This window comes from Pongo pygmaeus, chromosome 3 (assembly GCF_028885625.2).
Source record: "Pongo pygmaeus isolate AG05252 chromosome 3, NHGRI_mPonPyg2-v2.0_pri, whole genome shotgun sequence".
NCBI lineage: Eukaryota > Metazoa > Chordata > Mammalia > Primates > Hominidae > Pongo > Pongo pygmaeus.
This window is the reverse complement of record NC_072376.2, coordinates 85288179-85304438: the sequence shown is the minus strand read 5'-3', so window position 1 is coordinate 85304438 and position 16260 is coordinate 85288179. Positions and strand designations below refer to the sequence as shown.

General features: G+C 34.8%; 1 protein-coding gene across 6 annotated transcripts in view; it reads left to right on the top strand.

Moving 5' to 3' along the window:
* Positions 1-16260, top strand: part of ANKRD17 (ankyrin repeat domain 17) — a 186130-nt gene that overhangs the window by 130438 nt on the left and 39432 nt on the right. For 4 of the 6 annotated variants that reach the window (XM_054486142.2, XM_054486147.2, XM_054486145.2 and 1 more), the window contains 8 exons: positions 1563-1674; positions 1813-1958; positions 5167-5309; positions 5835-6048; positions 6596-6771; positions 8074-8236; positions 10950-11045; positions 12931-13047. In XM_054486142.2, coding sequence (XP_054342117.1) covers positions 1563-1674; positions 1813-1958; positions 5167-5309; positions 5835-6048; positions 6596-6771; positions 8074-8236; positions 10950-11045; positions 12931-13047 — 1167 coding nt within the window. Of the gene's footprint in view, positions 1-1562; positions 1675-1812; positions 1959-5166; positions 5310-5828; positions 6049-6595; positions 6772-8073; positions 8237-10949; positions 11046-12930; positions 13048-16260 lie in introns of all 6 variants that reach the window. The other 2 variants (XM_054486143.2, XM_063663752.1) reach the window with 1 other exon arrangement.

Sequence of the window (16260 nt, the reverse complement as noted above, 5' to 3'; positions counted from 1 at the left end):
GTAAACCCAGCTACTCAGGAAGCTGAGGCAGGGAGAGTTGCGTGAACCCAGGAGGCGGAGATTGCATACAGCCAAGATCGCTCCACTGCACTCCAGCCTGGGTGACAGCGAGACTCCACCTCAAAAATAAAAAATAAAATAAATAATAAAAGTATGAGAAATTAGATCGTTCACTAGGTTAGCATTGAAACTATAACAGAGTATGAACACTGGTAAATCTAATGTTGGTCATTATCATTAGCAGAAGGCAGAAGCAAACCATATGTAGATAGTGTCATGTCTCATTATAATAGTCTCTGTTTTTCAAAATACATGGTATATTTTGGATGTTTGGTTCCTTTAAGTATTTTGGGGCTTTGTTCTCAAATACAGCTAAGTTACTTGGAAACAATTTTTTTTTTTTATTTCAAGGCCTACTTTTCAGTTTGTTAGGTGGGTCCACAACTGCTAATTTGGCCCTACTACTGAGGATTCTACTTGACATCCTGTGTGTTTTGAGGTCTTTCTACTCTGGCTGGTGGGAACCAAACTATTCCTGGCCCCGTGTGAGCCCTGGGTATTATTCAGCATGACTCTCTCTGGTGGTCCTTTCCTGGCCTGGGATAATTTCCTCATGCACATGGACTGATCAAAACTCAGCTGAAGATTTGAGGGGAATCCTCTGCACATCTCCAGAGTACCCTTTCTGCAGTACTCTCCTCTTCAATAATCTGCTCCATGAATTCTAGCCACCTTGATCTCTCCAAATTCTGTCTTCTCAAGTTGGGGAGACTGCCAGGCTCTGTTTGGATACTTGCTCCTTGCACTATAGCCTGGAAACTCTCCAGGCAGTAAGTTGGGCTAATCATTTCTGTCTTCAGAGGTCACTCTTCTGCACTGCCTGTCTAAACACCATCATTTCAAAGAGGTTTTTTTTCTTTTTTGGTTATTTGAAATAGGAAAATAAATCTGATCTATGTTTCTCCATTAATGGCTGAAAGCAAAAGTTAATCCACAGTATTTCTTTTAATCACATGATTGAAAGTCATACTTTATTTTTCTTGATGCTTGTAGCCTTTTTAAAAAACTCACAAGTTGGCTACTAATATGGAAACAAGTAAACCTTGCTTTTCTTTTCTTTTCTTTTTCTTTTTTTTTTTTTTGAGACGGAGTCTCGCTTTGTCACCCAGGCTGGAGTGCAGTGACGTGATCTTGGTTCACTGTAACCTCTGCCTCCCAGGTTCGAGCGATTCTTCTGCCTCAGCCTCTGAAGAAGCTGGGACTACAGGCACGCGCCACTACGCCCAGCTAATTTTTATATTTTCAGTCAAGATGGGGTTTCACTGTGTTGGCCAGGATGGTCTCAATCTCTTGACCTTGTGATCTGCCTGCCTCAGCCTCTCAGAGTGCTGGGATTACAGGCATGAGCCACCACGCCCGTCCGTAAACCTTGCTTTTCAAATGCTTGATATTGTAGAGTGGTACATATGTATTTGTGTGTATTTGGTATGTTTGCATATTATGTATTTGATATTAACATCTTAAGTTATTTAATAAACTAACCAAAAAATAATTTCTTATAGACTGAGAGTAATCATGACACGGCGCTAACACTTGCCTGTGCTGGTGGCCACGAGGAACTGGTACAAACACTGCTAGAGAGAGGAGCTAGTATAGAGCACCGAGACAAGAAAGGTAGGGCCTACTTTTGTTTTATTTTTTGGAATACTGGTCAAAAAATTTATTTAGGAAAATTATTTCTTAGTCCTGTTTTGAAGGTTATTTTGTTCTTTTGCCTTAGCATGTAGTGAGAAGATCATTATTTTTCTCCAGGTTTTACTCCACTCATCTTGGCTGCCACAGCTGGTCATGTTGGTGTTGTGGAAATATTGCTGGACAATGGTGCAGACATTGAAGCCCAGTCTGAAAGAACCAAGGACACACCACTCTCCTTGGCTTGTTCTGGGGGAAGACAGGAGGTAATGTTTCCCCTTAGTGTAATTGTTTTCCTTTCTGTGTTTAGCAAATGTGTACTTTCACTTATATTATTTTTTCTATCAGAACAATGCTTTGACGTTTAGATTTATCACAATAACTGAAACTATTATCTACTAAGAAAAAGATGAGTATCATTGTTAGCATGAGCTATCTTGCCAGAAAAATCACACATTGTTTAGAATCCTGCTCATCTAAAAGTAGTAATGCCATGCGTTTAGGGTAGGAGAAAGACTATTCCAAGTCAAATCAGTAAGTTCCTAATGTACAGGGCCTATATTCATTCATCTTTGCCTGCCCTATAGTACGTGGCATAGAAGGAAGACTTAGAACAGAAGACATAGACTTAGAACAGAAGACATAGAACAGAAGACTTAATCGCAGTCTCTTTTGCTGTCTGTAAGATTAGTAGGGAATTAAGAATATTCAATTTTTATGTGTTTTGAGAACTCTTGTCTTGCTTTGATTTTTCCCCACCCTTTCTCAACTCTGGAGGAAAGGTTCTCAGATAAGATGGTAAGATTATATGACCTTTTGTTTTTTTAAGGAAACTAGAACAACTGATAGAGATTAGCTAGGCTCAAGAAAATATAGCTTTACACTCACTTATGTATCTTGTGGCATTTTATAATCAGCTAGATAACCCTTTTTTTTTTTTTTTCAAATTCAGTCCTTTGTACAGGGGATATAAATCAGATGTGTTGTCTCCATAGATTCCCTTCTCTATCAAGGAATTATTGAATTTTAGATTTGAAAAGCACCTTAGGTCATTCAGATCAGTGTCTTAGCTTTAAAATCTATTTTCTCTTATTCTTTTATAAGGTTTTCCTATTTATCAGGCCTGAAGTAGGCCTTTTTTGTTTCCCCACAGTTCTTATTTTGTTCTTTAAACAAATAGAAAGAGATTTATACCCTTTTCTGTCTTCATATTTTTTTTTCCTGAAGTCACCTATTCTTTGTGTGAAACAAGTCTTGTTTCGGTTGTTAGCCTAAGAATACATTTTCCAATCCCTTCACCATCGTGACTATTTCACCCTTTATGTCAGTATCCTTCTTGAAATATTATATGTAAAGGTATTCTGACGAGCGAACTGGGGAACTGTTACCTCCTATTTGAGCATCTTAAACTAGCTTTTTCCCCCACTTCCCCCTAGTCATAGCACATAAGGTTATATTGAACTCTAGTTAGTTAAACCCACTAGATTTTTAAAATAAACTAATAAATAAACAATTTTAAGAGATATAATAATTCCTATACAAAAGAATGGGAAATCTAATAAAATTACGTAAATGCAGTAAGGTAGGGCTTGGTAATCCTTCATTTTGTAAATTAAAAAGAACTGAAATCTATTAACAGTGATAATATAGGCATTTTTTTTTTCTGTAATTTTTGTTCCCTTATATTTGGAATAGATATTATATGCATGGATAGTTAGATACACTTATTACTAGAATACTCCACACAAGAGACAAGGAGCCTGGCCTGTCCCTACTATTTTGTTTCTTCTACTTGTGTCACTTTTTTCTTCTATAATTCATAGTAGGTGCAATAGATAGGTTAAAAGTATTATAAGCCAAATATTAAGATAGTGAAAAATAAACCACTTAATTTGATATATTATTTCTACTATTCCAGAAAAAGTAAAAATCCCCATAAATCCCGGAAAGCAAAATTTTGCCTTTCAATCATATTGCCTTTCAATCATTATTTAGCTTGAAAAAAATACTTGCTTTATATAAGAACAGAGTTTTTCAATATTGAGTCAAGAAGAAATTAGTTGATTTTCTTTATTTAAAAGTAATATTAAAGCCAATAGGGCACTGTAATTTTTATGAATTATGTATTTTTGTTAAAATGTAACAGATTAGGTTATAACAATTGTTGAAGTATGTTAGGGTAACAATTTTGCCTATAAACACTTTGTTACTTTAATTTGGTGTCAATAGAAGAGGTAAGTATTTTGAAGTGATTAATAAAATGTTGGAAAGTCATTTTACTATAAAATCATACATTTTTGTTGTATATTGGATGTTTTGAGAGCAGAAGAGTTCTCTGAAAGAATTGAGAAATATAATGGCATTGAGAAAACTTGAGAAATTTGATTAGAGTTTTCTACTATACTGTTTATAAAATAGCCTAACGCCATATTTTTTCTTGTTTTTATAACCTTGTCACTTGCTCTGAAAGCAAAAAGTGATGGAAAGAATGTGATATCTAAAATTGGACATAGCTTTGCTGAGATGCAAGATAAAGCACTATTCATTAACATTTATTATTTGCCAGTTAGTATTTTAGGATATATTATTAATAATAAGAGCAGGGATAAGAGCTATGATCTTGAGCCAGTCTTGACTTCTCTATATCTTATTTATAAAATGAAAATGAATATTGTGTCAAAGGATTGTTTAGGCATTAAATGGCATAGTGGACAATGATCTGTGAATGGCCCATCAGTACTTAAATAGATGCTAAATATTTTTAGGTTTCAGGAAATGCAATTAAGATCCAGTGGGATACAACTACACATCCACTAGAATGGCTAAAATTGACGACTGGCAATAACAAATGTTGCCAAGACTCATGCTACTAGAACTCATGCATTATTGAAGGGAGTGTACATAGTACAACCACTTTAAGAATAGCCTGGCAATTTCTTACAAAACCGTACACCCAGAAATTCTGCCAGTAGGTGGGACCTAAAATCTAGGTAGTGAATGTATATAAGGTTTTTCAGTGTTATCTTAGAAAATTTTCATAGTCTTGTGAAAATATAGGACCTTTTATTCCATGTTTTTAAAATACTTACTGATTAAAAGGTTTAAAAATATGTTAAATACATTCACGTGTATAATACGAAAAAATCTTGTCCCATATTACTCTATTTTACCGCTTTGTGGTGAAATAACAAATATTAATTTCCAAAGCATGTCACAACATTTTCAGTCCAGACCTTTCATGAACACATTATACCATTTTAGTAGATTTCTACATGGGTTTTACTTGAGAAGGTATCTCTTTGTTGGCTTCTAAGACCTCCTGCTATCATTAGAGGCTGATTTTGTGCAGAGCATGAAGGAAGAACTTTCCCCTTCTTTTGTTGTACAGTATACCAGAAAAAGAAATGTAAAAATACACACTTTGGTAATTTGTCTCTCCATAAGAAAACATATTTTTTTCTATTTTATTTTCAGGTGGTGGAGCTATTGTTAGCTCGAGGGGCAAATAAAGAGCACAGGAATGTTTCTGATTACACACCTCTAAGTCTGGCTGCTTCTGGTGGCTATGTGAACATCATCAAAATATTACTAAATGCAGGAGCTGAGATTAACTCTAGGCAAGTTGTATTCCCTTTCTATAAGCCCCTTATTTAGTAAGACTGTTATAGATATTTGTAGAACAACCTACTTTTTAGTGCCAAATTTAGTAAATCCCTTTATTACAAATTTGGCATTCAAAGTATTAGAGATTTTTGAGATGAACTTTATTTAAGTAATTAAAACTTGATATAGAGCTTGAAAAATATTGAGTACTGTTTCTTATGATACTAAATGTAAACATCTTAGAAGCTTTTATTAAGCAAGCTAATACATGCTTTAAGATTGAAAGTTTATCCTAATAACTTATTAATCACCTTCCAGCCCAAGTCATTATGTTGAGTGAAATACAAAAAATATTCTAATAAAACATTTCTAATGGAGTCTTGGTAGTATCTCAGAGACTTACTAAGGTTGAAAAAAATGGATATTTTAAAGAATCCTTCAAAATAATCTTAGATTAGAATTATATATCATCTCCAATTTTTCTATGTCATTTAAAATATGTATTTTTCCATTTGTTTTCCCCATACCTGCACCCCCAGAACTGGTAGCAAATTGGGCATCTCTCCTCTGATGTTAGCAGCTATGAATGGGCATACAGCTGCTGTTAAGCTCCTGTTAGACATGGGCTCTGACATAAATGCTCAGATAGAAACCAATCGGAACACTGCCCTTACTTTAGCCTGCTTCCAAGGAAGAACTGAAGTGGTTAGTCTTCTGCTTGATAGAAAAGCAAATGTTGAACACAGAGCTAAGGTAAGAAAAAGTCTGAGATTTACACATGAATTTATTGCTTTGATATTTAAGATGTATAGTAGCAACATGTTGATTATAATTTTAGTGCTTTCTGGTAACATTTATCTCCTATGCATATATTTAATTAGAAATCATTCTGTATAACTCAGTCAAACATTAACTCTTGAAAATACCTGAGTGATAAATTTTTATAGGCCACAATGATAGTAGGGTTATCAGCTGAAAAAGAGAGACTATTTTGAAAACGAAGGGAATGGAACATTTATTGTGTACCAGTTATATGCCAAGTGCTTGCATCTTAAACAGATTTTTTTTTCTTTTTTCTTTCTTTTTTTTTTTTTGCAATACCGTTGAGATTAGGTAGAATTATTTTCTTTTAATAGATCAGACTGTAACTCAAAGGAGCTAATAAGGGTCAGTGATTAAATTTAGTTGTGAATCTTGGTAACAGCTGTATCATACTCCTTCTTCAAGTTGTTATTCTTTAAAATTTTAGATCTTTCCAGTCTCTTATGTGTCATTACTTTTAATTTTACACTAAACTTAGACTGGTCTCACACCACTAATGGAAGCTGCCTCTGGTGGATATGCGGAGGTGGGCCGAGTTCTTTTGGATAAAGGTGCTGATGTTAATGCCCCTCCAGTTCCCTCCTCAAGAGATACAGCTTTAACCATAGCAGCAGATAAAGGGCATTACAAATTCTGTGAGCTTCTTATTGGCAGGTATGTTGTTACCATACCCTTCATATATGAACACAAGTGTTACTAGTGATTATCATTCTCTCTGGGCAATTAAACTATTTAAAAAATCAAATGTGATTATTTCTTCTTTTATAAACAAGTGCTTTTTTCCCCAAACCTACCCATTGTTTTCCAACCCTCCAGAGCTATGCTACATTGTCTGATTTGTTTCTGTGTAACCTAAAAATGTTTTTCTTTCATTCTTGTCTATATTACTTTTAACGTCTATAATAACAAGCTATTTGAACATCCATCTGTTATCAGACATACTTACATCCCCCACACACAAGTCTTAAAAGTCTGGCAGTGATCTAAGGCTTCATTGTCCATTTTCTTGTTCTTCACAGTAATTAAGGCTTTTAGGTGTGGTTATGGGACTATTTAAGATAAACAGACAGGATCCAGGGTACTTTCTACTTTCAGTCATGTAGAAGTTGCCTGCTAGTTTTCCAAAGATGCTTGTCTGTTTAACTTGTTTTCGTGCACTCTCAAAGACCTTTGCATGGTATTGTAAGCAGTAGTATTTGGCAGTAACTGCTGTTAACTCTTACTAACCGTGGGTCTTCCCATCTACATCATGCCCACTGAATGAATGCTAAACCTGCATGTTATCTTTAACGTAACTACAAAAACAGATTGAGTATCCCTAATTGGAAAAGCTCCAAAATACGGAACTTTTTGAGCCCTGTTATGACACTCAAAGGAAATGCTCATTGGAGCATTTCAGACTTCAGATATTGGATTTCAGATTAGGGTTGGTCAAACTGTATATGAATACAAACAATCTGAAACAGTTATAGTTGCCTCATAGGATATTGTTTGTGTAGTATAATTCTGAGAGCAAGACATATTTACATCTTTGAATATTGAAAACAATTTTTATCTTTACAGAATATTTTCACATGTTGATAGTTGATTTTTGTTACTGTGTCATTTCATTCTATTTAAGACAATGCTAGGCTAGGTGTGGTGACAATGCCTATAATTCCAGCACTTTGAGAGGTTGAGGCAGGAGGATTACTTGAGCCCAGGAGTTCGAGACCATCCTGGGTAACATAGGAAGACTCCATCTCCACAAGAAATTTAAAAATTAGCTGAGCATGGTGGCATGGGCCGTAGTCCCAGCTACTCTGGAGGCTGAGGTAGGAGAATCATATGACCCCTGGAGGTGGAAGCTGCAGTGAGCCATGATCTCACCACTGCACTCCAGCCTGTGTGACAGAGCAAGACCCTGTATCAAAAAAAAAAAAAAAAGACAATGCTATCTGTGTCATTGGTTTTTAGGGGAGCTCATATTGATGTACGTAACAAGAAGGGGAACACTCCATTGTGGCTAGCAGCAAATGGTGGACACCTCGATGTGGTTCAGTTACTGGTGCAAGCAGGTGCAGATGTGGATGCAGCAGATAACCGCAAGATAACTCCTCTTATGGCAGCATTTAGAAAGGTATAAGTCTTTCGTCCTCATTTACCTGGATGTTTTTTTACTTACACTAGGAAGTACATGGCTTAGTAATCACTAAAGACTCATTTTGTGCTTTTGCAGCCGTGATGAAAGCAATAATATGCAAATAATTACTCTTATGGCAACATTAAATGTAGATATATACAGGTTTTGCAGAAAAGCCATTAATTTTAACCTTATTGGACATCAGAGCTAAGTAAACTTTTAAAAAGCTGTTCTAAGTAATGTTTTCAAAATCTAGTTGCAGTCTTAATCTTTACAAAGTGTAAATCCAGTTAAGATACTTAAGTAAGTACCTCCAGTTAGTTACTCTTAGTGAGTGTATTTTCTTGTATTACCACTGCAGAGAAAAATATCACTTAAACTGGTTATTTTGGGGGGGTTTTGTGCCAGGCACAGTGGCTCATGCCTGTAATCTCAGCACTTTGGGAGGCCAAGGCAGGCAGATGTAGCGAAGCCCTGCCTCTACAAAAATTATAAAAATTAGCCGAGCGTGGTGACATGTGCTTATAGTCCCACCTACTCAGGAGGCTGAGATAGGAGGATGGCTTGAGCCTGAGAGGCAGAGGTTGCAGTGAGCTGAGATTGCACCACCTCACTCCAGCCCGGGTGACAGAGTACGACCCTATCTCAAAAAAAACTTGTTTTCATTTCAATTATTGACTTTACTAGGAAAAAAAATGAATTAAATAATGAAAATGCCACTACCAGCATTTTAAACTACTAAGTTTCAAGTATATTACATTTAAAGGTAAAGGTACGAATTCTGTGAAAGTGAAACAAACTTTCTCTTTCTGTACATAGCACAGAGCTGTGTGTAAGTAATTTGATTTAATGGTTTGTTTGATAATCCATTGATCTCTTAAATACAGCTTTAGTTGGTTATTGGGAATATCAGATTACTGTTACAGGGATTATAATTTTGAGTTTTGTCATTTGGAGACATGTAGATAAAATTCCCTGTAGATGCCAAAATGTTGAAAATTTTTATTAAATAAACCGCAATAAGCTATCTCTTCCTTTTTCTCTTATTATTGTCTCTGACTGCTGTTCTTTATTCTGTCTCTTCCCTAGATAATCTGGACTACCAGTGACTCTGTATTTTTGACTCTCTATGTTTTTGTTTCTCAGCAATCCAACTTATTCCTTCTCACTGGCTAGCTGCCTCTTCTCCAAGCAAGCTAGCATATCATTATCAAGTTAATCTTTCTAACCACTCTGCTGTATTAGAGAACCTCTTCAAGAACCTTTCTGTGTCTCCCCATTTTCTGAAATCATTTGAAATCCAATCTTAGTTTGGTATTCACAGACACCACAATTTAGTGCTTGTAGATCTTGTCTCCCATTAGAATCCTTAATGTGGAGAATTACCTTCTTGCTTGGTCTTTTCCTTGTTCCTATCTCTCACATCACCTTTGTTCTCATCTCATAGAATACCCATGTCTTTCTTCATTTTTCCAAAGTTACTCGTTCTTTAGTTATAGTTGAAGTCTCTCCTTCTACCAAACTCTTCATTCTATTTGAGTTCACACTGAGATCTCTAATCTTTAGAGGTTGTACAAGTTTGACAGTCTTTATCATTCATTTGGAGAAATACATATTTTTATATGTTATTACTCTAATTATTAGAGTTATTATTTTTATTAGTTATTACTCTAGTATCTAACATGCATATATCTTTCCAAATAGACTTATTGACTTCAGATGGGCAGTGCTTATCTTTTATACTCTTATGTATTCGTTCCATTATTTCTTGAGTACCTAACATGTGCAACTGTGGGCTAGAGTACTATATTATATAGGGTGCAACATAGTATATGTATATATAACATATACTATGTTATATAGGGTGCAATATGGAAAGGTAAGATCCATACCCAAAGTTAGGTAACTGTTTGAGTTGTCCCATATAAATAGTTTAAACACTGTAGAAGTATTAGAGGGATCCTTAGGGAATGATGCAAGTGGCATTTGAGCTATTCATTTAGAGAAAAGTTTAGAAACATGCAGTCTAAAAGGAAGAGATAGAGGCAATAGAGAAAATATACTAAAGATTAACAGCTGTTTATCCCGACTGGCTAACTTCAGATGTTGTGTCAGAAAGCAACAGTATGGGCTAGACAAAGTGGGAATGGCTTTTAAGAAGTAGGAAAGGGCAAGTCTAAAGATTTTGAACTTAGATACTGACTTGTGTTGCAGTGAATAATCATAGCTTATTCTTCATGAAAGTATATATTCTTTCACACTACCTAGGACAGTATTATACATTTGTTTTTTATCTGAAGGAATGAAAAAACAAAATTATTATTTTTGCTCTTTTAATCCTTAGAATTGAAACTAGACTCTCATATTTAGGGAGTTAGCAAAGAAAAAAATAAGAATCCACCCCCCACCACCCTTCAGACATATCCCCTACTCTTTGTATTTGATTTTGGGATTATTGTTTTTTTTATTCAGAGTTGTTTAGAATTTTAGCTCATATTATTATGTACTTTTTTTGGAGGGTAGGATGGGAATGATCAATGTGGATTTAACTCACGGGAACCAAAGCCTGTCTCTTTTTCATTTATAGTGTAAATATGCAATTTAGTCTTTACTTTGTGCCACTAATCTTAATTGTTAAAGTTAGTTCAGGCATAGATTTACTGAATTGTTGGAGTCTGTTTTCAATCTGACATTGATATCTATTTTTTAGGGTCATGTGAAGGTGGTGCGCTACTTAGTCAAAGAAGTCAATCAGTTTCCATCAGATTCTGAATGTATGAGATACATAGCAACCATCACTGATAAGGTAATACGTTGTTCACTATATGAGCAAGGGACTCTATTCGGTTAACATATCTTCCATTCTAAGAAAAATTCCTAGTTTGAGTAGTAAAGTGTAATATGTAGCCATTTTCATTTATCTAGTATTTGGGAATGAAGTATGCGACTTAAGAGATTCTTGCAGATTATTTACTTACCTAATGAATCAATAAAACATCCTCTGCTATAGGATTACCTTATCTTTAAAAATAATACTTGAGGCCAGGTGCAGTGGCTCACCCTTGTAATCCCAACAGTTTGGGAGGCCGAGGCAGGTGGATTGCATGAGCCCAGGAGTTCAAGACCAGTTTGGGCAACATGGGGAGACCCCATCTCTACAAAAATACAAAAATTAGCCTGGCATGTTGGCATGTGCCTATAATCCCAGCTACTTGGAAGGCTGAGGCACGAAAATCGCTTGAACCTGGAAGGTGGAGATTGCGTTGTACTCCAGCCTGGGCATCAAAGCAAGACTCTTGTCTCAAAAAATAAAATAAAAATAAAAAAATTCTTGAGCTAATTTAATTTTTATGTGAACACTAAGTAATTCAAAGCAACATGTTATTATTCATTAGGGCTGTCCTCTGTATATGTGTGTTTATCCAGACTGATACCTATATTGAGAAAGTAATGAGTCCAGTAGATTTTTATTTCCTAGTAAAATGAATATACTACTTTTAATCATGAGCAAGAAGTCTTGAGCGTGATGTAAAAGTTAGGGTAACTAACTTTTAGTTTTAACTAAGTTTTAGAATGAATTGGCTAGGAATTTTGCAGGAAATTTTATGGAAGATAAAATTGAGTCCTATTGGAGATCCGAACTGAGACCTTCTCCTGGAGACATACATTTTGATTTGGAGTTTACACTAACACTTGAATGAGATCCTAACACATGCCTCTGAAAACCAAAGAGGACAACAAATCTTAAAAATGTCTTCTTATTACATTTACACAGTTGCTATTACATGATAGTGAACAGCTTTTCCCTGTAAGTTTTAATTTAAACTAGCTAGATCACTGTCTTTCCTAGCTCTAGACTTGTCCAAGACAATTAACATTCCTATATATCACAGGTTTTTAGGGGCAGAGGGGGAGATTAAAAATAAATTATATTTAATAATACTAAGAATAAGACTGGTTCAGTGGCACACGGCTGTGGTCTCAGGTACACATTAGTCTCATGTACTTGGGAGGCTGAGGTGAGAGGATTGCTTGAGCCCAGGAGTTAAAGGGTACAGTGTACTATGATTGTGCCTGTTAATAGCCACTGCATTTAAGCCTGGGCAACATGGCAAGCCCCTATCTCTAAAATTAAATAAATAAAAATTTTATAAAAATAAGGAAGTAGTGTTTCGCTGTCCTAAAGGGTGACTTGAGAATGAAATCACTGAGAAAATTATGTAAGTACGTGTATCTGATTCCTTTATAAATGATTCTTGTACACAACATTGGAGCAACAAAGCTTAAATATTTGAGGACATTTCTTGAAAAATTTTCGCATTTGTTTTCTTTGTTGACATTGACTATTTCCTTTAGCCTGTTAACCAGCCAACATAAATTATTGTAGTTCTGTTTGCTGTACAATTTCTTATATTTAAATTAGAGGATAAATGATTTTAGTTTCTAAAGTGCCTGCTAAATGGATATTATTTTGAAGAATAGCAAAAGCTACTCTTTGATTCTTTATTTGTATATATATATTCCTAAATATACCATGTCAATTATGTTTTTATTTGCACGCCTTTTTCCCCCTTTCATGGATCTTTATTGCTTAGGTTTGAGTACCTTACTAAAGATCTTCATGTTTTTAGGAATTTCTCTAAGTGAGAATTGTTCTGTGAGCCTGGAAAAATCTTAATTTTTCATTATAGGAGATGCTGAAGAAGTGTCATCTTTGTATGGAGTCAATAGTACAAGCCAAAGATAGACAGGCTGCTGAAGCAAACAAAAACGCCAGCATTTTGTTAGAGGAGTTAGACTTGGAAAAGGTAAAAATAATCTTTACACATGAAAACTACCCACTTTTTTCCATCTTGTTTTCTCTTCTTTTGATTTGTAATCCTTTTTTTTTGTTTTGTTTGCTTTAAATTATGTACATGGTTTCTTTCTACATTTGGCTCAAATCGTGAAGAGAATTATGAGTACATTGAACATCATTAAAAGCTTCTTTGTAACTAACAAAGTTTTGTTATAGGAATTGCATTGATCTGGAAGTCAGAAAACTTAGCTTCTAGTTCTGGATTTTAGTCTTATCTCAGCTAATGATCTCTTAATCCTCAACCACATCTGTTGTTTTTTGATCTTAGACCTTGTAATTTATTGCCAACAGGTTTATCACAAGTACCAAATGCACTACCAAGGCATAACCAACTAGCGAAATACAAATCTTGGAATGTCAAATGAGTACACTTTTTGAATGGGTGACTTCTCTTGTACTTTTCTCTTTCAGGCAGACTACAACATCATTCCCATCTATTGCCATGGGGAGTAAAATACACCAAAACAGCATATAGTTTGGACAGTCTTATAGCTTCTTCACTTCCCTTTTCTGCCACATTTTCCCCTATAATTCTGTACTCTAGAACTTAATAGAATAGTAATCATAGGAAAATAATTGGTTTGGCATTGAATATTATGGAACTGCCATATCTCATCTTTTATAAAAAGGTCAGTGGCTGGGCGCAGTAGCTCATGCCTGTATTCCCAGCACTTTGGGAGGCCGAGGCGGGCACATCACCTGAGGTCAGGAGCTTGAGACCAGCCTGGCCAACATGGCAAAATGCCGTCTCTACCAAAAATACGAAAATTAGCCGGACGTGGTGGTGCATGCCTGTAATCCCATCTACTATGGAGGCTGAGGCAGGAGAATCACTTGAACCTGGGAGGCGGAGGTTGCAGTGAGCCAAGATCACGCCACTGCACTCCAGCCTGGGCAACAGAGTGAGACTCCATCTCAAAAAACAAATTAAAATTTTTTAAAAAGGTCAAAATGCTATAAAATTTAACATCTACTGTTTAAATTTATAAAGGAGATGCAGTGATAATTATGCATATGTGTTTTTTGACTTGTTAGCTACATTCTTTTTTACTATACTTGCTTTCTTTATTAAGCTCTACATTTTATCCTACATTAATATGAATCATTTGAAGTACTTTATTCTAATTTAAATTTGAAAATACTATTTTCTGAAAAAATATATTTTATTTTGGAAGCTCTTCATTTTTAAAAATTTGTGGTTTATATTCTGAGCAAATTAAAAGTAGCTGTTTTGGCCATTTAAAAATGTTAAAAGAATATGAGTGCATTAAGAGATATAATGACCACTGTAACTATTACTTGACCTGTTTTTATATTCACTACCTAACATTTATTTAATGCCTGCTAAATACAAGGCAGTATAATTGAGCCAAGTTGTGTGATAGAATATATATTTGATTCTTTAAATTTTTGTTTTTTTATTATAACAGTGTGCTCAAACTATGAAACAGACAAAGACAAGAACAGCTGCCATCATCTTAAGATAACTGAAATTAGAAATGTGATAATGGTTGTTTTAAAATCTTTACTTCTGCAATTATCTGTAAGGCCTTTTAAGACCCTGCAATGATCTGCCTACCCACACCACTTCTTATACTTCTCTGGCCTTGTTTTTTATTACTCTTTCTCTTAGTCACCTTGTTCTATCCATACTGACCATCCTCTTTTTGTTTGTGCTATCAGCAGCATCTTCCATGAATGTCCCTTAGATGTCCTCATGTTTTAGTTTGCTCTTCACAAGCACTTTTCTGCTCTTCTCTGCTTTATTTTTCACTTTTCAACATTCTAAATATTGTATTCATTCAAAGTACTTAATTATATTGTTTGTCTCTCTCTACCACTAGAACATAAAATAGTGTCTGGCATATAATAGGCACTCAATAAATATTTGTTGAATGAATAAATGTTCACACTTATTGTGATGGTATACATTTTTAAAAAACAGAATCATGCAAACATATTACTCTAATACTTGCTTTCCCCTCTCTTAGTAACTGATGGATATTGTCATTTGATAGTGATTTTAAATAACTGCAGAATAGTCCATAATAAGTTTGTTTCCAGTTTTTTGTCACGACAAATAATATTGTAATAAACACCCTTATACATATTTTTTAAATATTTTGCTCCTTTTATTTTTATGAAATAAGTTCCTTCATGTGGGTCAACATATAGTAGTCCCTTTATTTGTGGTTTTGCTTTCCCTATGGTCTGAAAATATTAAATGGAAAATTCCAGAAATAAACAATTCATAAGTTTCATGTTGCATGCCGTTCTGAGTAGTGTGATGAAATTTTGCGCCGTCCTTTTCTGTCCCACCTGGGACATGAATCCTCCTTTTGTATGGTGTATCCACTTAGTATCCCTCAGTTATCAGATTAACTGTTGAGGTATCACAGTGCTTGTGTTCAAGAAACCCTAATTTTACTTAATAATGGCCCCAAAGTACAAGAGTAGTGTTACTGGCATATTGTTATAATGGTTCTATTTTATTGTTATTGTTGCTTATCTTTCATTGTGCCTAATTTATAAATTAAATTTTATCTTGGGTTTCTATGAAAAAACGTATATATACAGGGTCCAGTACTATCCAAGGTTTCAGGCATCTACCAGGGATCTTGGAATGTATTTATTCATCATGGATAAGGGGGCACTACTGTATTTTTAATTTAGTAGATTCTTGCAGAATACTTTCCTAGTACCATCAGCAATACACCATTGTCATTTCCTTGTATTCTTGCCAGCATTATTTAACCTTAATGTTTATACTTTCAAGAGCCTTAGTTTTAAGAGAAGTCAAGAGAAGCTTCTTTTAAATATCACTGTATATTTTTCCATAATATTAAAACCGAAAGGTAATGAAGAATTCTTAATCATTAATTAATTCTATCTAAATTGATTCCTGCACATGCATTATATACTTTTATGTATAGTTTTGAGTGAACGTGGAACATACATAAAATTTTAAATTATAGAGAAGCCACTTTTTTCCTGAACTACAGCCCATATTTTTATTTGAAAGGTTATCAGATTGGGATATTAGAGTTTGGCTCACTATTTTTTAATTATAATTTACATCTGGGAAAATGTACTTCTTTAGCCTTTTGAGACATACTACATTCTGGCTTCATCGCTGGAGTTGGTCTTGACTGGTCTGAGTTGA